At 53.6% G+C, this 25,369-nt stretch overlaps 1 protein-coding gene across 1 annotated transcript in view; it reads right to left on the bottom strand.

Annotated features, from left to right (window-relative positions):
* kdm5c (lysine (K)-specific demethylase 5C) overlaps positions 1-25,369 on the bottom strand; it is a 73,277-nt gene that overhangs the window by 26,086 nt on the left and 21,822 nt on the right. Inside the window, 17 exon segments of the mRNA XM_055630500.1 lie at positions 1,101-1,186; positions 1,189-1,217; positions 1,220-1,290; positions 1,883-2,031; positions 2,034-2,078; positions 2,747-2,866; positions 4,521-4,820; positions 6,344-6,502; positions 7,539-7,658; positions 9,173-9,331; positions 10,658-10,866; positions 11,137-11,262; positions 12,244-12,367; positions 13,198-13,332; positions 15,538-15,708; positions 17,444-17,566; positions 18,565-18,642. Of these exon segments, the coding sequence (XP_055486475.1) occupies positions 1,101-1,186; positions 1,189-1,217; positions 1,220-1,290; positions 1,883-2,031; positions 2,034-2,078; positions 2,747-2,866; positions 4,521-4,820; positions 6,344-6,502; positions 7,539-7,658; positions 9,173-9,331; positions 10,658-10,866; positions 11,137-11,262; positions 12,244-12,367; positions 13,198-13,332; positions 15,538-15,708; positions 17,444-17,566; positions 18,565-18,642 (2,204 nt within the window).

Here is a 25,369-nt window from a genome sequence, read left to right as displayed (position 1 = left end):
TTGTTTCAATCTGAAGTTTTAGAAATAACTTTCTTTTCCAAGAGTGAAAATATATGTTTTGTGTGATTGCTGCATGATGTGTATTTTATATTCTGAGAGGTGTTCTCTGAGAATTTGTTTTATATTTCTGTGGTTTTACTTCATCGAAATAAAATGATTTTGTGCAAACAGGTTAAAGAAAAACCACAGAGGGAAAAAAGATTGTAAAAGGGACCAGAAAAGGGAAAATCCTTTGACTATATGTGTTGTCAACCACTGCAAATAATCTGAAGAAGGGTTTCGGCCCGAAACGTTGCCTATTTCTTTTGCTCCATAGATGCTGCTGCACCCGCTGAGTTTCTCCAGCTTTTTTGTGTACCTGCAAATAATTTAGTTGATGCAAATAAGCTAAATGTATGGTAAACCATAATGATTGGTTAATAGTTAGCCACTCCTTCTGTACCATAAATGTCTAATACCTATATAATTTATTATGTTTGTACAACAGCAGTAGTTCTTTCCAACTGCCCTGACAAAAGAACTTACTGTAAAGAGAGGGAGAGGGAGAGGGAGGGGGAGAGGGAGGAGGGGAGAGGGAGAGGGAGGGGGAGGGGGAGGGGGAGAGGGAGGGGAGGGGGAGTAGGGAGGGGGAGGGAAGGGGAGAGGGAGAGGGAGAGGGAGGGGGGGAGGAGGGGAGAGGGAGAGGGAGAGGGGAGAGGGGGAGAGGGGGAGAGGGAGAGGGAGGGGGAGAGGGAGAGGGAGGGGGAGAGAGGGAGGAGAGGGAGAGGAGGAGGAGGGGGTGGGGGAGGGTCCGGAGGGGGGAGATGGGGGGGGAGAGGGAGAGGGAGAGGGAGGGGGGGAGAGGGAGAGGGAGGGGGAGAGGGAGGGGGAGAGGGGGAGAGGAGAGAGGGAGAGGGAGGGGGAGGGGGAAGGGGAGAGGGAGAGGGAGGGGGAGAGGGCTTGAGAGGGGGAGAGGGAGGGGGAGGGGGAAGGGGAGGGGGAGAGGGAGGGGGAAGGGGAGGGGGAGGGGAGGGGGGGGAGGGAGAGGGAGAGACAGAGAGGGAGAGGGAGAGGGAGAGAGGGGGAGAGATAGCGCGGGGGGAGAGAGTGTCGTTGTGTACCTGAGGTAGTGTCGGGCGGGAGGACAGTCACACAGGAGTGGATGTGGAAGAAGACAGACCAGCCGGTCGGGGCAGTTGGCAGGTTGTAACAGGCCAGGGCGGACAGGAAGCAGGTGGGTTGCACTTGTCACACTGCCTCTCATCATCCGGCAGCAACTCAAACGCCTCTCGCTCCGCCTCCGTGATGCCCGGGAGACTTAGACCTTCAGCCACCGCACGCAGCCCCTCCCCCCACGAACACACACACCCCCCCTCACACACGGCCCCCCTCACACAGCCCCCCTCACCCGATCACACGGCCCGCCCCTCACCCCCCCGAACACACAGCCCCTCTCACCACCCTCACACATGCCCCCCCTCACCCCCGAACACACACACCCCCTCACACACTATCCCCTCACTCCCCTGAACACACAGCCCCTCCCCGAAACACACGTCCCCCTCACACACACGCCCCCCCCCGAACACACAGCCCCTCCAAACATACACGCCCCAGCACCCCGAACACACGTCCCCCCTCACGTCACACACTATCCCCTCACTCCCGAACACACATCCCCCCTCACCCCCTCACACACACACCCCCTCACACACACTATCCCCTCACTCCAGAACACACGTCCCCCTCACCCGATCACATGCCCCACCTCACCCCCCGAACACACAGCCCCTCCTCGAACACACACGCCCCCTTGCCCCCCGATCACACACACCCCCCTCACCTTCTCCAGCAAGGCCTTGTGTAGCTCCATCCCCCACCCCCCCCCCCCTCCCCTCTCACCTTGTCGAGGAGAGCTTTACGCAGCTGCCTCTCCTCCTGCACCATGATGAACATCTCCTTGTGGACAGCGGCCGCCAGCCCCATGTCCAGCCGCTCCGCGCAGGCCGCCATCTTGCAGATCAGCTCCTCGTGCGAGAACACGCAGTAGCGCGCCGCAGCCAGCGGTAGTGCTCCACGCAGCGGCGGCCCGCGGGCAGCTGGAACACGGGCGGGAGGGCGAGAGGGAGGGTCAGGTCCTGTGCCCCGTCACACACTGACCCCCAGTACCTACCCGCTCGCCCGCCTGCCACACCATCCCTCACTCAATCCTCACCACCCCCCTACTCCCCTCCACTCTCTCTCCTCACTCTCTGCCCCCACTCCTCTCTCTGCTCCCCAACCCCCCCCCTCCCCTCTACCTCTCTCCCCGTCCCCCCCTCGCCTCCTTCATCTCTCCTCTCCCACTCCCCTCCTTCTTCTCTCCCTCTCCCTTCCCCCGTCACTCCCCCTTCCCTGCTCTATCTACCCTCCCTTCCTCTCTCTCCCCCCCTCCTCTCTCTCCCCCCTTCTTCCTCTCCCTCCTTCTACTCTATACCCCTCCCCTCCCCCCTCTCTCTCCCTTCTCCCCGTCCCTCTCTCCTTTCTACTCTATCCCTCCCCTCCCCCCCCTCTCTCCCCGTCCCACTCTCTCTCTCTCTACCCCATTCCCCCTCCTCTCTCCCAGTCCCACCTCTTTCCCTTCTCCCTGTCCCCCTCTCTCTCCACCCGCCCCTCTCTCTCCCTTCTCCCTGTCCCCCCCCTCTCTTCCCCCGCCCCTCTCTCTCCCTCTCCCCATCCCCCCCTCTCTCTCCTCTCCTCTCTACCCCCCCCTCTCCCCGTGACGTACCCAGTCAGCGGTGCAGAAGTTGACGGCCTCGGCAAAGTTGTAGCCCTGGTTGAAGCCGCTGTGATAGGCCCGCGGGAAGGTGATGACAAACTCCCCCGCGCACTGGTTGGTCCGGACCACCTGCAAAACAGCGGCGCTTCAGCGGGGGAGGGGCACGGCACGGCTGGCGGAGGTGGGGGAGGGGGGGGGGGGGGGATGGGGGGGGAGGAGGAGCGGATTGGGGAGGCGGTGGGGGAGGGGAGTGGGGGAGGGGAGGGGAGGGGGGGGGGGGGAGGGGGAGCTGATTGGGGGAGAGGGGACGGGGAGGAGGGGGGGGTGGGGGGTGGGGGAAGTGGGTAGGTAGGGGAGAGCGGCGAGGGGGATGGGGTGAGGGGGCGAGGAGACATTGAGGGGAGCGGGGATGGGGTGGGGTGGGGGAGGGGGGAGACTTTGGGGGAGCGGGGATGGGGTCGGGGAGGGGGGCAGACGGTTGGGGGGGAGCGAGGATGGGATGGGAGAGGGGGGGAGAGCGTTGGGGGAGCGGGGAGGGAGGTGGGGGGGGGTGGGGGAGGGGGGGAGGAGACTGGGGTGGGAGCGGGGAGTGGGGTGGGGGAGAGGGGGGAGACGTTGGGGGAGCGGGGATGGGGTGGGGGAGGGGGGGGGAGACGTTGGGGGAGCGGGGATGGGGTGGGGGGAGGGGGGACGGACGTCTGGCGGGAGCGGGGATGGGGTGGGGGAGGGGGGAAGGAGACGTTGGGGGAGAGAGCGGGGATGGGGTGGGGGAGGGGGGAGACGTTGGGGGAGGACACACGGAAGGGGTGCATTGGGGGGGAAGTAGGTAGGCTAGAGCGGAGGGAGGGCAGGGGGGAGAGAGGGGGGGAAGGCGGGTGGGGCGAGTGGGTAGGTAGGGCTAGAGCGGGGAGGGGGGGGGGGAGAGGGGGGAAGGGGTGGGGGGGAGTGGGTAGGTAGGCTAGAGCGGGGAGGGGGGGGGAGAGCGTTGGGGGAGACGCCCCAGGGGGGAAACGTCCTTACGGGCACTCCCCCCCACCTGACATGAGGATGTTGGGGTTCATGATGGTGACCAGTTGGTGCAGGAGGTCGGGCCGCCCACTCTCAAACAGCTCCGGCGTTAACCTGGTGAACACGCTGGGGCTCCCTCAGTAGCAAGAATGTCCTTCCTCAAAATCACAAAACGCCTCCAGGTGCTCGGCTGCCTGTACGCCGGCACCCCGTACCACGTCTTGGGACTCACCCCTACTCCAGGGGGTCTCACAGGGAGGCAGCAGAGGAGGGGTGAGCAGCACTGAGACCCCACCCCGCAATACACCACACTCCCCCCCCACCACCCACCCACCCACTCCCCCACCCACACAGTCCCGCCATCCCGGGAAATAAACCTGGTGAACCTACGCTGGGCTCCCTCAATAGCAAGAATGTCCTTCCTCAAATTAGGGGACCAAAACTGCACACAATACTCCAGGTGTGGTCTCACCAGGGCCCTGTACAACTGCAGAAGGACCTATTTGCTCCTATACTCAACTCCTCTTGTTATGAAGGCCAACAGGCCAAAACTGCACACAATACTCCAGGTGTGGTCTCACCAGGGCCCTGTACAACTGCAGAAGGACCTCTTTGCTCCTGTACTCAACTCCTCTTGTTATGAAGGCCAACAGGCCATTGGCTTTCTTCACTGCCTGCTGTACCTGCATGCTTACTTTCATAGACTGATGAACAAAGACCCCCAGATCCCCTTTCCCCAACTTGACACCATTCAGATAGTAATCTAGCTTCCTGTTCTTGCCACCAAAGTGGATAACCTCGCATTTATCCGCATTAAACTGCATCTGCCGCGCTTCTGCCCACTGGCCCAACCTCCTTGTAGGTTTGCGATGATGCCCCCCCCGTGTGCTGACCAGTGCAGGTAGTTGATGGAGTAGCTCCAGTGGTCCTCGATGTGCCAACAGAAGGCGGCGAAGCACATGCCCACATAGAGCCAGGGCACCTTCATGCCCGAGATGTCGGCGTTGATGTGGCACAGCACTGACTGCTCCAGCACCGGCATCACGTTCAGGTTCCAGCCGCACGTGGTGTACTGCTGCAGGGGGGAGAGAGAGATTACAGGTGACCATCTACCTATCAAGATCCTTCCCCAGTTTGAAGAACTGAATTGAGTCTGAAGAAGGATCGCCCATTCCTTCTCTCCAGTAATGCTGCCCGTCCCGCTGAGTTACTGCAGCATTTTGTGTCTATCTTCAGTTTAAACCAGTTCCTTCCAACACAAGATCCCCCCCCCCATCTGTATCCACCCCTCACATAAGCTTTGTACCACCCCCACCTCTCTTCCTGCTTCCCCCCCACCCACATACTACCATTTACCATCAGTCTGAGGAAGGGCCCCGACCCAAAACGTCACCTATCCATGTTCTCCACACAGATGCTGCCTGACCCGCTGAGTTACTCCAGCACTCTGTGAAACGTCACCTATCCATGTTCTCCACAGATGCTGCCTGACCCGCTGAGTTACTCCAGCACTCTGCCTGACCCGCTGAGTTACTCCAGCACTCTGTGAAACGTCACCTATCCATGTTCTCCAGAGGGATGTGAGGGGGGGTGTTGGCACAGAACAACGGGGAGAATGGGACACGGCGCTCACCCACTCACTCACACACACACACGCTCATTCACTGGAGAGGAAAAGACTACAAAAAGTAGTAAACACTGCCCAGTCCATCATCGGCTCTGACCTCCCCACCATCGAGGGGATCTATCACAGTCGCTGCCTCAAAAAGGCTGGCAGTATCATCAAAGACCCACACACCATCCTGGCCACACACTCATCTCCCCGCTGCCTTCAGGTAGAAGGTGCAGGAGCCTGAAGACTGCAACGTCCAGGTTCAGGAATAGCTACTTCCCCACAGCCATCAGGCTGTTAAACCTGGCTCGGACAAAACTCTGAACATTAATAGCCCATTATCTGTTATTTGCACTTAATCAGTTTGTTTATTCATGTGTTTTTGTAGTCAATGCCTATTATGTTCTGTGTGCTGAAGCAAAGCAAGAATTTCATTGTCCTATCAGGGACACATGACAATAAACTCACTTGAACTTGAACTCTCACTCACACACACACTCATTCACACACACACTCATTCACACACACACTCACACACCCACACACACACACACTCATTCATCCACACACACACACACTCAATCACCCACACACACACACACACACACACACACACACACACACACACACACTCATTCACACACACACTCACACACCCACACACTCATTCACACACACACTCATTCACACACACACACACACACACACACACACACACACTCATTCACACACACACACACACACACACACTCATTCACACACACACACACACACACACACACACACACACACACACACCCACACACACACACACACACTCACACCCACACACACACACACACACACTCACACACACACACACACACACACACTCACACACACACACACACTCCCACACTCACTCACACACACACACACACACACACACTCACACTCATTCACACAAACACACACTCACACACTCCCTCACTCACACCCCCACTGACCTCTTCCTCGGGTGCGAGCTGCCTCTTGCCCCCCTTGGTGGGGAATCCGCTGCCAAACTCCTTGGAGTGGATGTCAGCTCCGTACTCCACCGTCACGTCCTCCTCGATGCTGCTCACCAGCCGCCAGAACTCCTTCTCCACCAGCTCTGTGGGGACCATCTGCAGGGGGGGGGGGGGGGGCAACCGGACATGGGGGGGGTCAGTGGGCCATGGGCCGGACGGGCGAGAGGGAGGTACAGCACGGGAGACACAGGGGAGAGAGAGACAGAGAGACTGAGGACAAGAGGGGTAGGGGCGCGAGGGAGGGGGAAGGAGAGAGTGGGACGGGTGGCGGGCGAGGGGAGTGAGGTGGGTCGGCGAGGCAAGCGAGTATGAGAGAGAGAGAGAGGGAGGTGCAGCGGGCAAGAAAGGTATGAGAGGAAGGAGAGGGGGAGAGAGAGAGAGAGGAGAGAAAGAGAGAGAGAGAGAGAGGGGGAGGGAGAGAGAGGGGGAGAGAGGGAGGGAGAGAGAGAGGGGGAGGAGAGAGGGAGAGAGAGAGAGAGAGGGAGAGAGAGAGAGGGAGAGAGGGAGAGAGAGAGAGGGAGAGAGAGAGGGGGAGAGAGAGAGAGAGAGAGAGAGAGAGAGGAGAGAGAGGGGAGAGAGAGAGAGAGAGGGAGAGAGGGGGGAGAGAGAGAGGGGGAGAGGGAGAGGGGAGAGAGAGGGGGAGAGAGAGAGGGGGAGAGAGGGGGAGGGAGAGAGGGAGAGGGAGAGGAGGGGAGAGAGAGGGGAGAGAGAGAGAGAGGGGGAGAGGGGGGAGAGAAGGAGAGAGGGAGAGAGAGGGGGAGAGAGGGGGAGGGAGAGGGGGAGAGAGAGGGGAGGAGGGGGAGAGAGGGAGAGAGAGAGGAGAGGAGAGAGGGAGAGAGAGAGAGAGAGAGGAGAAGAGAGAGAGAGGGGGAGAGAGGGAGAGGGAGAGAGAGAGAGAGGAGGAGAGAGAGAGGAAGAGTGAGAAGGAGGAGAGAGAGAGGGGGAGAGGGGGAGAGAGGGGGAGAGAGGGGGAGAGTGGGAGAGAGAGAGCCAGAGGGCAAGAGTGGCAAGTGAAGGGGAGGCGAGTGAGTCGGTGGTGTGGGTGATGGGGGAGTGGGCAGAGATGGGGGCCGGGTGAGGGGGGACAGAGATGGGGGTCGGGTACTGGGCCCACACACACACACACACTCACATGAGCTGGCATGTTGAAGTAATCACACTTGAAGCTGTCGGCCATCTCGCCGAAGCTCTGCAGCGTGTACTCCCTGGTGGCCTGTTCAAAGCCAAACGCCTCTGCTGGCTTCTTACACTCCTGTGGATCAGAGCATCAGTCAGCTGCTGCAGCACAGCACAGTACCCCGGTGTTACACACACCCGTCCCCACTGGTACTGTACACACACCCACACACACCCGTCCCCACCGGTACCGATTGTGGGCAGTTTTGCTCCCCTAATTTGAGGAAGGACATCCTTGCTATTGAGGGAGCCCAGCGCAGGTTAATTCCCGGGATGGCGGGACTGTCATATGCTGAGAGAATGTGGAGCGGCTGTGGGCTTGTACACTCTGTGGAGTTTAGAAGGATGAGAGGGTATCTCATTGAAACATATATGAGATTGTTAAGGGTTTGGACACGCTAGAGGCAGGAAACATGTTCCCGATGTTGGGGGAGTCCAGAACCAGGGGCCACACACACACAGTTTAATGATAAGGGGTCGGCCATTTACATAGAACGGAGACGAGGAAACACTTTTTCTCACAGAGAGTTGTGTGAGTCTGTGGAATTCTCTGCCTCAGAGGGCGGTGGAGGCCGGTTCTCTGAATACTTTCAAGAGAGAGCTAGATAGGGCTCTCAAAGATAGCGGAGTCAGGGGATATGGGGAGAAGGCAGGAACGGGGTACTGATTGTGGATGATCAGCCGTGATCACATTGAATGGCGGTGCTGGCTCGAAGGGCTGAATGGCCTCTACTCCTGACCTATTGTCTATTGTCTGTCCCTAGCAGTATTGCACCCCAGTGTTATACACACACACACACACACCCATCCCCACCAGCACTGAACCCCAGTGTTACACACAACCCCCCCCCTGTCACCTCACCTCATCTCTTCTCACTTTCTCCCCCCCCCCACAAATGAAACACTGTCCAGCCATGATCTCCAGAGATTCTCCCTAACCACCTCCCCCCCGAGTAACTCCAGCACTTTTTTGATCAGCTCGCTAGCACCTGGGGTTCTTTGAATGTACAAGTCTGCGAAGGGCCTGTCTCTCCATGCTGTATATCTAAACTAAACTGCACACAGACCCCAGCGGGCGCGGCAGCATCTGTGGAGCGAAGGAAATGGGCGACGTTTCGGGCCGAGACCCTTCTTCAGACCAAAGATCCTATAGATAGTTGAAGATCTCTCTCAACAAGATAGCCCACTCGATGAAATAGACGTAGTGCGATCGTGGGTAATTTAAGGCCCCATTTCCGTAACCGGCTTCCGTCTCCGCACCAAAGATCCCGTAGCGAAGATACTAACTGCATTTCGTTGTCTCTGTACTGTACACTGACAATGACAATTAAAATTGAATCTGAATCTGAATACTAGAGCGGAGACAGAAGCCGGTTACGGAAACATTATTTGGGAAAAATCTTCTCCTCATTTTCAGGATTTTAATTTATTAACACAGAGCGTTCCCCCGTTGCAGCGTTGATTACACTGCGAGTCTGGTCGGGTCGGGTCTGGTCGGGGTTACTGAAACGGATGATAAAAAGTCCCCGTGGTGGAACACACGCGCGCGCGCACGCACGCACTGGGAACGGCAGTAAGTCGGCTCCTTACTTCCACGACACACTTGGGGCAGCGCCAGTCCCCGCGGGGGTTGTCGGGCAGAGGGGGGACGAGGCAGACGGTGTGGTAGGTGTCCTCGCACCCCTCGCACAGAACCATCTTGGAGTCCTCGGCGCCGCGGGAGCAGATGACGCACACGTACGAGTCCAGCTGCAAAGGAGCGGAGACGCAGTCAGAGACACGCGGCTGGGCCAGTGGTGGTTGGTTTAACCTTCACGGGGGGGGGGGGCGGGAGGTGGTTGGGGGGGGAGAGGAACGGCAGCTCGTGGGACGATGTTACCGGTGGGCTGAAGGGTCTGTCTCCGTGCTGTGCCTCCAACGTCTAAGGTCTGGGAGAGGAGACTGTTTGGCCCAACTCTTGCACTCAAGGGTGGCTGGTGTCGGCCATTTTAACTCCCTGTCCCATTGCCCCATTCACATCTCTCTGTGCTTGGCCTCCATCCACGTACAGTGCACACGCACGCACACGCACACGCAGACACGGACACACAGACACACACACTGATACAGACACACACACACATGCACACACACAGATACACATAAGACACACACACATGTACACACACAGACAGACATGCAGACAGACAGACACACACATACACACATAAACACAGACATACAAGCACGCGCACGCACACACACACACACGTAGACACATAAACACACACAGATACACACGCTAACACACACACGTAGACACATAAACACAGATACACACACACACACGTAGACACATAAACACACACACACACACGTAGACACACAAACACACACAGATACACACAGCAAACACACACAGATACACACACATAGACACACACACACACACGTAGACACATAAACACACACACACACACGTAGACACACACAGACACACACACATACAAACATGCAGACAGACACACACACACACATACACACACACACAGACACCAGCACGTGTGCACACACACACACACACACACGTAGACACATAAACACACATAGATACACACGCTAACACACACACGTAGACACATAAACACAGATACACACACACACGTAGACACATAAACACACACACACACACACAGACACATACACACACACACACACATACACACACATGTACACACACAGACTCACACACATACAAACATGCAGACAGACACACACATACACATAAACACACACACACAGACCAGCACGTGTGCACACACACACACACACACACGTAGACACATAAACAGATAAACACTCACACCCACACAGATACAGACACACACACAGACACACGTACACATACACACACACACACACAGATACACACACTCACACCCACATACACACAGATATACACGTACACACAGATACACACACACAGACAGACAAGCACACACACAGACAGACAGACGCGTGCTTCTCTCAGCTGTGTGTGTGTGTGTGTGCGTGTGTGCGTGTGCGTGCGTGCGTGCGTGCGTGTGGGCCACTCACCTGCAACATGGAGGCTGCCCCCTTCCTCAGCCTCATGGTCATCTTGCCGCTGGGGGCAGTCGCTGCTCGCTCCTCTTTGACCTGAGCGCACGGCTCCAGGACGCAGACCTCCACCTTGTGCTCGCCCACCATCTCCTCCTTCACCACTAGAGTGGGCGGGCAGTCCAGACAGTCCTTGTCTAGACACCCCACCACACCACACGGAGACAACGGTCAGGCACACACACATGGTCAAGTGGGCAGAGGCGTCACTCACACGGTGGAGTGTGTGAGTGAGTGGAGTGAGTGATGAGGTGAGTGGGGGGTGTGTGTGTGGTGTGTGGTGTGCGTGAGTTGGTGGCAGAGAGAATGACAGTGCATGCGAGTGTGGGTGGGTGTGTGTGTGTGTGAGAGCGTGAGAGCGTGAGCGTGTGTGTGTGCGTGGGGGAGACTCACCTGCAGCAGGAGGCTGCCCCCTCCTCAGCCTCAGGTCATCTTGCAGAGAGTCGCTGCTCGATCCTCTTTGACCTGAGCGCACGGCTCCAGGACGCAGACCTCCACCTTGTGCTCGCCCACCATCTCCTCCTTCACCACTAGAGTGGGCGGGCAGTCCAGACAGTCCTTGTCTAGACACCCCACCACACCACACGGAGACAATGGTCAGGCACACACATGGTCAAGGGGCAGAGGGTCACCCAGATGGTGTGTGGGGGAGGGAGAGAGGGAGAGGGAGAGAGAGAGAGAGAGGGAGACAGAGAGAGAGAGAGAGAGAGAGAGAGACAGGGAGAGAGAGAGAGAGAGAGAGGGAGAGAGAGAGAGGAGAGAGAGAGAGAGAGAGAGAGAGAGAGAGAGAGAGAGAGAGAGAGAGAGAGAGAGAGAGAGAGAGAGAGAGAGAGAGAGAGAGAGAGAGAGAGAGAGAGAGAGAGAGAGAGAGAGAGACAGAGAGAGAGAGAGAGAGAGAGAGAGAGAGAGAGAGAGAGAGACAGAGAGAGAGAGAGAGAGAGAGAGAGAGAGAGAGAGAGAGAGAGAGAGAGAGAGAGAGAGAGAGAGAGAGAGAGAGAGAGAGAGAGAGAGAGAGAGAGAGAGAGAGAGAGAGAGAGAGAGAGAGAGAGAGAGAGAGAGAGAGAGAGAGAGAGAGAGAGAGAGAGAGAGAGAGAGAGAAGAGAGAGAGAGAGAGACAGAGAGAGAGAGAGAGAGAGGGGAGAGAGAGACAGAGGGAGAGAGAGAGAGAGAGAGAGAGACAGAGAGAGAGAGAGAGAGGGGACAGAGAGAGGAGGAGAGGTAAGGGAGAGAGAGACGAGGGACAGAGAGAGAGATGAGGAGGAGAGCAGAGGGGGAAGGAGGGAGGGAAGGAGCAGGAGAGAGGGGGAGAGAGATGGAGTGAATGGGGAAAGCAAGGAGAGAGGGAAAAGGGAGAGGGGGAAAAGCCGTGGGGACATTGCGGGCAAAGGGGCAAAGCAGGGGGGGGGGGGGGGGTGGAAGAGAGAGCAGCGGGGACAGGTTGAGGGTGAGGGAGGGGGGGGGGGAGGGTGGAGGGAGGGGGGGGAGGGAGAGGGAGGGGGGGTGAGGGTGAGGGGGGAGGGAGGGGAGGGGGAGCAGCTACCCACCTTTCTTCCTGCTGGCTCGGTCCTTCACCACCAGTCCCAGCCCCACCATTTTGGGTCCAGCCCCATAGATCTGAAGCTTCTTCAGCTCGGGGTTCTTGGCGATGTCTGCCTCTGTCGGCTCCGTCTGAGGGGAGATGAAAGGTCAGGGGGACAGACGAGGACCTCGTTCAAACACCCTCCCCCTGCCCCCACCACCGGGACCAGCCTCTGTGACTGGCAGCAAGGAAATGCAGGGGCTTGTTTAAACCCATGACAGGCGCAGCAATGCTGGAGTAACAGCACGGGACGGGCAAACGTCTCTGGAGTGACGTTTCTTCAGTCTCGGCCGCAGCGGTGGTGGAAAGCATCTTGTCCGGGAACATTACCATCTGGTTTGGGAATTGCTCTGCCAAGGACAAGAAGGCTCTGCAGAGAGTAGTGCGTTCGGCCGAACAAACGCACTATGGGAACTTCACTCACCCCCCTGCAGGAACTATACAACAGGAGGTGCAACTCCAGAGCAAACAAAATCATGGGAGACCTCTTCCACCCCAGCAACGGACTGTTCCAGCTGCTACGGTCAGGCAAACGCCTCCGTTGCCATGCAGTGAGAACGGAGAGGTTGAGAAGGAGTTTCTTCCCAGAGGCAATTCGGACTGTAAACGCCTTTCTCACCAGGGACTAACTGTACAGAACGTTTTTCCTTCTATTATTTATTATGTAAAATAATATGTGTGTTATGATTGTGTTTATAATTTGTTTGGTTGTTTTGTTGTTCCGCGAGCATTGACACTTTCATTTCACTGCACATCTCGTATGTGTATGTGACAAATAAACTTGACTTGACTTGACTTGACTTGAGACGCTGCCCGTCCCGCTGAGTTACTCCGGCTTTTTGTGCCTGTCTTCAGGAGAAAGCTCCCTCCTCATCGCCCCTTCCCCTCACCCCTCCCCCTCCCCTCGTCCTTCACTCACCTCGGCCTGGAGCCGCTTGGCTCGCCGCCCATAGCTGTTCATCTTGGGGGGCTGCACGGACTGTCGCAGCGGGATGCTGTGGGGCTTGTACTCCCGGTCCTTCTCCTCGCTGTCAAACTGGGGGCCTGGCTGGCACTGTGGGGGGAGGGACACACACACACACACACAGGCAGAGAGAGTCACACAGCAGCAGCTGAGGAAGCACAATCTACCAATTCTACACGGCCATCGTAGAGTCTGTCCTCACCTTCTCCATCATGGTCTGGTTTGGCTCAGCCACCAAGCACGACACACCCGGAGGCTGCAGCGAACCGTCCCATCAGCAGAGAAGGTTATTGGCCTCAACCTTCCCTCCACTGCAAGGGCCAGGAAGCGAGCGGGCAAGATCATCATAAGGATTTGAGTATAGGAGCAGAGAGGTTCTACTGCAGTTGTACAGGGTCTTGGTGAGACCACACCTGGAGTATTGCGTACAGTTTTGGTCTCCAAATCTGAGGAAGGACATTATTGCCATAGAGGGAGTGCAGAGACGGTTCACCAGACTGATTGCTGGGATGTCAGGACTGTCTTATGAAGAAAGACTGGATAGATTGGTTTATACTCTCTAGAATTTAGGAGATTGAGAGGGGATCTTATAGAAACTTACAAAATTCTTAAGGGGTTGGACAGGCTAGATGCAGGAAGATTGTTCCCGATGTTAGGGTAAGTCCAGGACAAGGGGTCACAGCTTAAGGATAAGGGGGAAATCCTTTAAAACCGAGATGAGAAGAACTTTTTTCACGCAGAGAGTGGTGAATCTCTGGAACTCTCTGCCACAGAGGGTAGCTGAGGCCAGTTCGTTGGCTATATTTAAGAGGGAGTTAGATGTGGCCCTTGTGGCTAAGGGGTCAGGGGGTATGGAGAGAAGGCAGGTACGGGATACTGAGTTGGATGATCAGCCATGATCATATTGAATGGCGGTGCAGGCTCGAAGGGCCGAATGGCCTCTACTCCTGCACCTAATTTCTATGTTTCTATCTCTGACCCCTCTCACCCCTGGCCACAAACTCTTTGATTCACTTCCCCCTGGAAGGCGACTCCGGATTGTCAAAGCCGCCACAGACAGACATAAACACAGCTTCCTTCCACGAAGGGGTTTCAGGCCGAAACGTTGCCCATTTCCTTCACTCCTCACCTGCTGAATTTCTCCAGCATTTTTGTCTACGCTCCACTCAATAACCTCCTTTTACTGGGGTATTTTGTTTAATTCACACGTTTAAACTGTAATCTTTTATTCTTAATGATTATTGTTTATGTGTCATTCTTAATTGTTTACTGTACGTTGCGTTGTTACTTGCGGGTGGAGCACCAAGGCAAATTCCTTGTATGTGTATATACTTGACTATACTTGAATGGAGCGGCTGGGCTTGTACACTCTGGAGTTTAGAAGGATGAGAGGGAATCTTATTGAAACATATATGAGATTGTTAAGGGTTTGGACACGCTAGAGGCAGGAAACATGTTCCCGATGTTGGGGGAGTCCAGAACCAGGGGCCACACACACACACACAGTTTAAGAATAAGGGGTCGGCCATTTAGAACGGAGACGAGGAAACACTTTTTCTCACAGAGAGTTGTGAGTCTGTGGAATTCTCTGCCTCAGAGGGCGGTGGAGGCCGGTTCTCTGGATGCTTTCAAGAGAGAGCTAGATAGGGCTCTTAAAGATAGCGGAGTCAGGGGATATGGGGAGAAGGCAGGAACGGGGTACTGATTGGGGATGATCAGCCGTGATCACATTGAATGGCGGTGCTGGCTGGAAGGGCCGAATGGCCTCTACTCCAGCACCTATTGTCTATTGTCTACACTGTAATATTTTACTCTTAATGTTTGTGTCATTCTTATACTGTACATAGAAACATAGAAATTAGGTGCAGGAGTAGGCCATTCGGCCCTTCGAGCCTGCACCGCCATTCAATATGATCATGGCTGATCATCCAACTCAGTATCCCGTACCTGCCTTCTCTCCATACCCCCTGATCCCCTTAGCCACAAGGGCCACATCTAACTCCCTCTTAAATATAGCCAATGAACTGGCCTCAACTACCCCCTGTGGCAGAGAGTTCCACAGATTCACCACTCTCTGCGTGAAAAAAGTTCTTCTCATCTCGGTTTTAAAGGATTTCCCCCTTTGTACGTTGCGTTGTTAATTGCGGGTGGAGCACCAAGGCAAATTCCTTGTATGTGTATATACTTGACTAATAAACTATTCATGGTGGGCTCCTGCGTGCTGCACTGTCCGATGTTCTACCACCGGCCGGTTTGGCTGAGCCGTGGCGATCAACTCCCCCCCCGGGCACTCACCGCTAGGCTGGCTCCAGACTGGAAGGTGTAGAAGGGGTAGATGACGCGCTCATAGTGGGAACGCAGCAGCGAGCCGATACCCTTGCCCGGTGGGTAGCCCAGACGCTGGGCCACACGTGACCAGCGCCGTTCACGGCAGATGCCCTCATAGCCGCCCTCGTCAACCACAATCTGCAAGGCACGAGGGAGGAGAGTCAGGGTCAGGGTCAGGGTGGGGAGGGTGGATACATCATCAACGCATCTACTGGGACGACAGATGGCACAATGGGCTAAGTGTTCGGCTGGCGACCGGAAGGTAGCCGGTTCGAATCCCGCTTGGAGTGCATACTGTCGTTGTGTCCTTGGGGCAAGACACTTCACCCACCTTTGCCTGTGTGTAATGTAATGTAATTATGTGAAGCACTTTGGGGTCAATGCAAGTTGACTGAAAATGTGCTATATAAATAAGATTATTATTATTATTATTATTATTACTCCCACCACCAACGGCAATACAGGAGCAAAGAGGTCCTTCTGCAGTTGTACAGGGCCCTGGTGAAACCACACCTGGAGTATTGTGTACAGTTTTGACCTGTTGGCCTTCATAACAAGAGGAGTTGAGTACAGGAGCAAAGAGGTCCTTCTGCAGTTGTACAGGGCCCTGGTGAGACCACACCTGGAGTATTGTGTGCAGTTTTGGCCTGTTGGCCTTCATAACAAGAGGAGTGAAGGACATTGTTTCTATTGAGGATTTGAGTATATGAGGATAGACGTCCTTCTGCAGTTGTACAGGGCCCTGGTGAGACCACACCTGGAGTATTGTGTGCTGTTTTGGTCCCCTAATTTGAGGAAGGACATTCTTGCTATTGAGGGAGCCCAGCGTAGGTTCACCAGGTTAATTCCCGGGATGGCGGGACTGTCATATGCTGAGAGAATGTGGAGCGGCTGTGGGCTTGTACACTCTGGAGTTTAGAAGGATGAGAGGGGATCTCATTGAAACATATAAGATTATTAAGGGTTTGGACACGCTAGAGGCAGGAACATGTTCCCGATGTTGGGGGAGTCCAGAACCAGGGGCCACACACACACAGTTTAAGAATAAGGGGTCGGCCATTTAGAACAGAGACGAGGAAACACTTTTTCTCACAGATAGTGGTGAGTCTGTGGAATTCTCTGCCTCAGAGGGGGGTGGAGGCCGGTTCTCTGGATACTTTCAAGAGAGAGCTAGATAGGGCTCTTAAAGATAGTGGAGTCAGGGGATATGGGGAGAAGGCAGGAACGGGGTACTGATTGGGAATGATCAGCCATGATCACATTGAATGGCGGTGCTGGCTCGAAGGGCTGAATGGCCTCTACTCCTGCACCTATTGTCAATGTTTCTAAGAGGAGAGGAGAGGGGAGGAGAGGAGAGAATGGCCTCTACTCCTGCAAGATCACAAGAGGAATGATCGGGATTGGGTCTATTATATTATATTCACAGACCCCCAGCAGTGGAGCATGGAGAATCTAATGGGGTAGAGGATGGGCATAGATCTATCAAGAGGAATAGATCGGGGTAGACAGACGCGCACAGAATCTTTTACCCAGAGTAGTGGAATCAAAAACCAGAGGACACGGGTTCAAGGTGAAGGGGGGGGGGGAGATTTAATAGGAATCTGAGGGGTAACTTTTCCACACAGAGGGTGGTGGGTGTATGGAACGAGCTGCCGGAGGAGGTAGTTGAGGCTGGGACTATCCCAACGTTTAAGAAACATTTAGACAGGTACATGGATAGGACAGGTTTGGAGGGATATTGACCAAGCGCAGGCAGGTGGGACTAGTGTAGATGGGGCATGTTGGGCGGGGTGGGACTAGTGTAGACGGGGCATGTTGGTCGGGGTGGGACTAGTGTAGAGGGGGCATGTTGGGCAGCGGGGGCCAGCGTTACCTTGTTGAGGCTGTACAAGTCGAGGATTCTCCGCTCCACATTGGGGATCTTCAACGTCGACCCCTGGAGTTCCCAGAACTTGGCGATCTGGTCCAGGAAGTTTAACTTGACTCGCGTCTGTGCCTGGGGGAAGAAGAATGCGGAGAATCGGTCAAAAACATCAGGGAAAAAAAAATCACCCCCCCACCCCCCCCCCACCACCCCCCCCCCCCACCCCCCCACCCCCCCCTCAGCGTATTCTGTGCGGGATCAGCTGACCCACCTCCCGGCCTTCATAGCAAGATGATTTCAGTATAGGAGTAGAGAGGTCCTTCTGCAGTTGTACAGGGCTCTGGTGAGACCACACCTGGAGTATGTGTACCGTTTTGGCCTGTAGACCTTCATAACAAGAAGATTTCAGTATAGGAGTAGAGAGGTTCTTCTGCAGTTGTACAGGGCCCTGGTGAGACCACACCTGGAGTATTGTGTACAGTTTTGGTCTCCTAATTTGAGGAAGGACATCCTTGTGATTGAGGCAGTGCAGCGTAGGTTCACCAGATTGATCCCTGGGATGGAGGGACTGTCATATGAGGAAAGATTGAAAAGACTAGGCTTGTATTCACTGGAGTTTAGAAGGATGAGGGGGGGATCTTATAGAAACATATAAAATTATAAAAGGACTGGACAAGCTAGATGCAGGAAAAATGTTCCCAATGTTGAGCGAGTCCAGCCTCAGTCACAATAATGTCCTTCCTCAAATTAGGAGACCAAAACTGTATGCAATACTCCAGATGTGGTCTCACCAGAGTCCAGAACCAGGGGCCACACACACACAGTCTTAGAATAAAGGGGAGGCCATTTAAGACTGAGGTGAGAATAAACCTTTTCACCCAGAGAGTTGTGAATGTGTGGAATTCCCTGCCACAGAGGGTAGTGGAGGCCAAGTCACTGGATGGATTTTAGAGAGAGTTAGATAGAGCTCTAGGGGCTAGTGGAGTCAAGGGATATGGGGAGAAGGCAGGCACGGGTTATTGATTGGGGACGATCAGCCACGATCACAATGAATGGCGGTGCTGGCTCGATGGGGCCGAATGGCCTCTACTCCTGCACCTATTGTCTACTGTAGATTGTGTACAACTTACCTCCAATTCATTCAACCGCTGAATTCGGGGTGTGAACTTGAAGTTGTCGACCTCGACTGCGAAAGGGGGCTGCCAGTCCTGGAGAAAGAAGGGGAGAGGGAGAGAGAGTGAGAGGGGGCGTTGATGAAGGCTGGAAGATGAGGGGGATAAACCCTGGGCATCAGAGCACAGACATGTGATCAGCAATTAAGTTATGGGGCCCTCATCGCTCATCCCCCATTCCCCCCCCCCCCCCCCCCCGACATTTATCCATCGATTTGCCACCATTGACAGGATCTCGGCAACCAAGTCAAACTCAAGTACAGTAGACATAGCAAAGGCCAAGATACCCAGTATCTTTATATCTGATGTATAGCAACATATTATCTGGACAGAATGCAAAAATAAAGCTTTTCACTTGTGTATTGTGACAATAACAAACCTTTACCACTTTTTGTACAAGAGAGAGAATGGGAGACACTTCCCCCCTCTCCCATCGGGAAGGACATTCTTGCTATTGAGGGAGCCCAGCGTAGGTTCACCAGGTTAATTCCCGGGATGGCGGGACTGTCATATGCTGAGAGAATGTGGTGAGATGCATTTCGTTGTCTCTGTACTGTACACTGACAATGACAATTAAAAATTGAATCTGAGCGGCTGTGGGCTTGTACACTCTGTGGAGTTTAGAAGGATGAGAGGGTATCTCATTGAAACATATATGAGATTGTTAAGGGGTTTGGACACGCTAGAGGCAGGAAACATGTTCCCGATGTTGGGGGAGTCCAGAACCAGGGGCCACACACACACACACAGTTTAAGAATAAGGGGTCGGCCATTTAGAACGGAGACGAGGAAACACTTCTTCACCCAGAGAGTTGTGCGAGTCTGTGGAATTCTCTGCCTCAGAGGGCGATGGAGGCCGGTTCTCTGGATACTTTCAAGAGAGAGCTAGATAGAAGTCCAGGACAAGGGGTCACAGCTTAAGGATAAGGGGGAAATCCTTTAAAACCGAGATGAGAAGAACTTTTTTCATACAGAGAGTGGTGAATCTCTGAAACTCTCTGTCGCAGAGGGTAGTCAAGGCCACACAGTTCATTGGCTATATTTAAGAGGGAGTTAGATGTGGCCCTTGTGGCTAAGGGGATCAGGGGGTATGGAGAGAAGGCAGGGATGGGAGACTGAGTTGGATGATCAGCCATGATCATATTGAATGGCGGTGCAGGCTCAAAGGGCTGAATGGCCTCTACTCCTGCACCTAATTTCTATGTTTCTATAGGGCTGTTAAAGATAGCGGAGTCAGGGATATGGGGAGAAGGCAGGGACGGGGTACTGACTGTACTACTCGGTGGGCCTAAAGCCTAAAGTCTAAAGTAAATGGCGGGACTGCTGGGCAATCTGGCTTCTCCTCGGTGGCTTGTAGTGCGAGTAATGGCTCTGCCTCACCACAATGCCATCTGTCGGAGCTGGCAGGCGGCGAGGACACATGCTGTGCCCCTCTTTGGGAAGCATCTGCTACCGATACATGAGGCATGAAGCAGGAGAGGCAGCAGCAGCAGCAGCAGCAGCAGCTCGGTGCAGCACGAAGCAAGCTTCAGTCGGAGCGAGCAAGCGAGCAAGTGGGGTTGGTAGTGTTTCATTATTGTCACGTGTACCGAGATACAGCAACACGCTTTCTCTGTGCCCCATCCAGTCAAATTGTACCGTACAGGCGTGCAATCAGGCCATGCACAAGTACAACAGGTGGTAAACAGAGACAAATACATCAGTGTAGAGTATAGCCGTACAGTGTCACACAGCACGGAAACAGGCCCTTCCTTCAGCCCAACTTGCCCCATCTACACTAGTCGCAGAGTGATACAGTGTGGAAACATCTAAACTTGCCCACACTAGCCCAACATGCCCCATCTACACTAGTCACAGAGATATACAGTGTGGATACAGGGTCTACAGCCCAACTTGCCCACACTAGCCCAACATGCCCCATCTACACTAGTCACAGAGTGATACAGTGTGGAAACAGGCCCCTCCTTCAGCCCAACATGCCCCATCTACACTAGTCACAGAGTGATACAGTGTGGAAACAGGGTCCAGCCAGCCCAACTTGCCCACACACTAGGCCAGAGTGATAACAGGCCTGCCCCCAACTCCCCGGCTACACTAGAGCGATACAGTGGGATACAGGGTCTACAGCAACACGAAACAGCCCCATTACAGCCCAAGTGATACAGTGTGGAAACACCCTTCCTTCAGCCCAACTTGCCCCATGTACACTAGTCACAGAGTGATACAGTGTGGAAACAGGTCCTTCAGCCCAACACTAGCCCACACCGACCAACATGCCCCATCTACACTAGTCACAGTGATACAGTGTGGAAACAGGCCCTTCAGCCCAACTTGCCCAACATGTCCCATCTACACTAGTCACAGAGTGATACAGTGTGGATACAGGGTCTACAGCCCAACATGCCCACACTGCCCAACATGCCCCGTCTACACTAGTCACAGAGTGATACAGTGTGGATACAGGGCCTACAGCCCAACATGCCCACACACGCCCATAGAGTGATGCCCCGTCTACACTAGCCCTTCAGCCAGAGTGATACAGTGTGGAAACAGGCCCTTCAGCCTATCCCTCTAAACATTTCCTATCCATATACCTGTCCAAATGTTTCTTAAACATTGCAACGCTACCAGCCTCAACTAGCTCGTTCCATAGACCGACATCCCTTTGTGAAAAACAGATTCTTACTAAATCTCCCCCCCCCCCCCACCTTAAACCTGTGACATGGAAGGTGAGACCAAGTGCAGGCTCGGCGATCGTTTTGCCCCAACACCTCCACTCGGTTTGCCATCCCAGGGATCGATCTGGTGAACCTACGCTGCACTGCCTCAATCACAAGGATGTCCTTCCTCACATTAGGAGACCAAAACTGTACGCAATCTCACCAGAGCCAAACTGTACGCAATACTCCAGATGTGGTCTTACCAGAGCCCTGTACAATTGCAGAAGAACCTCTCTACTCCTATACTGAAATCCTCGTTATATTTTGGCCCGAAACGTTGCCTATTTCCTTCGCTCCATAGATGCTGCCTCACCCGCTGAGTTTCTTCAGCATTTTTGTCTACCAAGGTAGGAGAGGCTGGTTTGTACAAAGGTCTGGGTTACATACCCCACAAAAGCTCGATGAAACAAGACAAGCAGCCAGAGAGGCACAGCGTTTAAACACCAGACAAACCACTCACACGCATCTCACATTCATTACATTGTTCATTCCCACCCACCTCACCCCACCCCACCCCACGCGGACACAAGGCTTCACCTGAAACCACCGCACCCCAGAAGGGCAGGGAGGGACAGGAGGCCTCGGGGGAGGAGGGAGGGCCTGGCAGAGCCACCACCTCACGGCTCCAGCTTCAACCCTCGTCTCTGCTGCTGCCTGTGTGGAGCTTGCAAGTCTAAGTCAAGTCAAGTCAAGTCAAGTTTATTTGTCACATACACATACGAGCTGTGCAGTGAAATGAAAGTGGCAATGCTCGCGGACTTTTGTGCAAAAGACAAACAACAAAACAACCAAACAAATTATAAACACAATCATAACACACATATTCTTTTACATAATAAATAGTGGAAGGAAAAATGTTCAGTAGAGTTAGTCCCTGGTGAGATAGGCGTTTACAGTCCGAATTGCCTCTGAGAAGAAACTCCTTCTCAACCTCTCCGTTCTCACCGCATGGCAACGGAGGCGTTTGCCTGACCGTAGCAGCTGGAACAGTCCGTTGCAGGGGTGGAAGGGGTCTCTCATGATTTTGTTTAGCTAGGCCAGTCATCATACGGCGTGGAAACAGGCCCTTCAGCCCACCGAGTCCGTGCCGACCAGCGATCCCCGCACACTAGTTTAGTTTAGATATATAGCATGGAAACAGGCCCTTCAGCCCACTGAGTCCGTGCCGACCAGCGATCCCCGCACGCTAACACTACCCTACACACATTGGGGACAATGTTTACATTTACCAAGCCAATTAACCTACAAACCTGCACGTCTTTGGAGTGTGGGAGGAAACTGAAGATCTCACTCAGGTGACGGGGAGAACATGCAAACTCCGTACAGGCAGCACCCGTAGTCGGGATGGGACCAGGGTCTCTGGCGCTGCATTGCCTGTGAGGCAGCACCATCTGTATCTCTTTATTGAGGGAGCGTGGGTTTAATTGAATGGTTCGCTACGCCACTTCAGAGAGTCTGGGAAATGAAAATAAAACGGCAGATGGGGGAAATATGAGAGTGGCACGCAGGGCAGGGCAGGCAGGCAGGCAGGACAATGGGATTCCAACTCCTGACTCAGCCCAAGCAGGATCACAAGCAGGCCTGCTCCACACTCAACACAGGCTCCACACTCACACAGGCCCCACAGCCCAACTCACCATGCCCACACAAAATGCCCCGTCCAAGCTCAGCCCATTCGGCCCACATCCCTCCAAACCTGTCCTATCCTTGTCCCTGTCCAAGCATCTTTTAGATATTGTTATAGTCTGATATTTTGGGTATATAGTTGGCTATACAGGCGGGTATTCTGTTGGTTCACATGCTTGATGTAGGAAGATTGTTCCCGATGTTGGGGAAGTCCAGGACAAGGGCTCACAGCTTAAGGATAAAGTGGGAATCCTTGAAGAGCGAGGTGAGGAGAACTTTTTTGCACACAGAGAGTGGTGAATGTCTTGAACTCTCTGCCACAGAGGGTAGGTGAGGCCAGTTCATTGGCTATATTTAAGAGGGAGTTAGATGTGGCCCTTGTGGCTAAGGGGATCAGGGGGTATGGAGAGAAGGCAGGTACGGGATACTGAGTTGGATGATCAGCCATGATCATATTGAATGGCGGTGCAGGCTCGAAGGGCCGAATGGCCTACTCCTGCACCTAATTTCTATGTTTCTATGTTTGATCAATAGTGGATAGACACAAAATGCTGGAGTAACTCAGTGGGAAGGCTGCATCTCTGTAGAGAAGGAATTGGTGATGTTTTGGGTCGAGACCCTTCCTCTCACCAGTAGAACTAGGGTGAACAGGTGATCAATAGTCGGCGTGGACTTATGGGCCAGAGGGCTTGTTTCCCTGCTGTAAAAAAAACTAAAGGGGACCCTTAATGCTTTTAAAGATTGAAAATAATAAACTACATCCCATCTTGTTTATCGCTAAGTAACCTCTCTAAAAATTACTGTTGACTCTGACAACTATAGAGTCTTATTTCTCTTATTTTAATTATTTTCAGAGTTGCTCTGGAGTATTGAGGACAGTTTTGGTCTCTCAAATCTGAGGAAGGACATTATTGCCATACAGGGAGTGCAGATACGGTTCACCAGACTGATTCCTGGGATGTCAGGACTGTCTTATGAAGAAAGACTGGATAGACTTTGTTTATACTCTCTAGAATTTAGGAGATTGAGAGGGGATCTTATAGAAACTTACAAAATTCTTAAGGGGTTGGACAGGCTAGATGCAGGATGATTGTTTCCGATGTTAGGGAAGTCCAGGACAAGGGGTCACAGCTCAGGATAAGGGGGAAATCCTTTGAGATGAGAAGAACTTTTTTCACACACAGAGTGGTGGATCTGTGGAACTCTCTGCCACGGAGGGTAGTTGAGGCCACACAGTTCATTGGCTATATTTAAGAGGGAGTTAGATGTGGTCCTTGTGGCTAAAGGGATCAGGGGGTATGGAGAGAAGGCAGGTACGGGATACTGAGTTGGATGATCAGCCATGATCATATTGAATGGTGAATGGTGCAGGCTCGAAGGGCCGAATGGCCTCTACTCCTGCACCTAATTTCTATGTTTCTATGTTTGATCAATAGTGGATAGACACAAAATGCTGGAGTAACTCAGTGGGAAGGCTGCATCTCTGTAGAGAAGGAATTGGTGATGTTTTGGGTCGAGACCCTTCCTCTCACCAGTAGAACTAGGGTGAACAGGTGGACTTATGGGCCAGAGGGCCTGTTTCCCTGCTGTATCTGTCAATCAATAAAAAAAACTAAAGGGGACCCTTAATGCTTTTAAACATTGAAAATAGTAAACTACATCCCATCTTGTTTATCGCTAAGTAACCGCTCTAAAAATTACTGTTGACTCTGACAACTATAGAGTCTTATTTCTCTTATTTTAATTATTTTCAGAGTTGCTCCATTTTTTTTTTCAGATCTCTTGCAGAAACCAATGCACCAGAATGGATTTATAATCAGCCATATGTTTTTATCATTGATGTTTTATTATTATTAATGTTTAGTGTTTTCTGAGTCATTTGTAACTGTCTCTGTACGTCATGTTGTTACTTGTGGGCAGAGCACCAAGGCAAATTCCGTGTATGTGAATACTTGGCCAATAAACGCACTTACTTACTTAGTCCCAGCCTCAACTACCTCCTCTGGCAGCTCGTTCCATACACCTACCGCCCTCTGTGTGAAGGGAGAGGAGGCAGAGAGATTTGGTTGGCCTGTGCACCTCTTTCACACAGAGAGCGGTGAATCTGTGGAATTCTCTGCCACAGAAGGTAGTTGAGGCCACACAGTTCATTGGCTATATTTAAGAGGGAGTTAGATGTGGCCCTTGTGGCTAAAGGGATCAGGGGGTATGGAGAGAAGGCAGGGATGGGATACTGAGTTGGATGATCAGCCATGATCATATTGAATGGCGAATGGTGCAGGCTGGAAGGGCTGAATGGCCTCTACTCCTGCACCTATTGTCTATGTTTCTATGTTTCCCTCTCGTCAACAATAACCCAGCAGTAGAGTTGCTGCCTCACGGAGCCAGAGACCCAGGTTCCAACGTGACCACGGGTG

The sequence above is a fragment of the Leucoraja erinacea genome, unplaced genomic scaffold (assembly GCF_028641065.1).
Source record: "Leucoraja erinacea ecotype New England unplaced genomic scaffold, Leri_hhj_1 Leri_401S, whole genome shotgun sequence".
NCBI classification, from domain to species: Eukaryota; Metazoa; Chordata; class Chondrichthyes; order Rajiformes; family Rajidae; genus Leucoraja; species Leucoraja erinaceus.
Note: the sequence above shows the minus strand (reverse complement) of the source record. Positions and strands in the feature narration are given on the sequence as shown.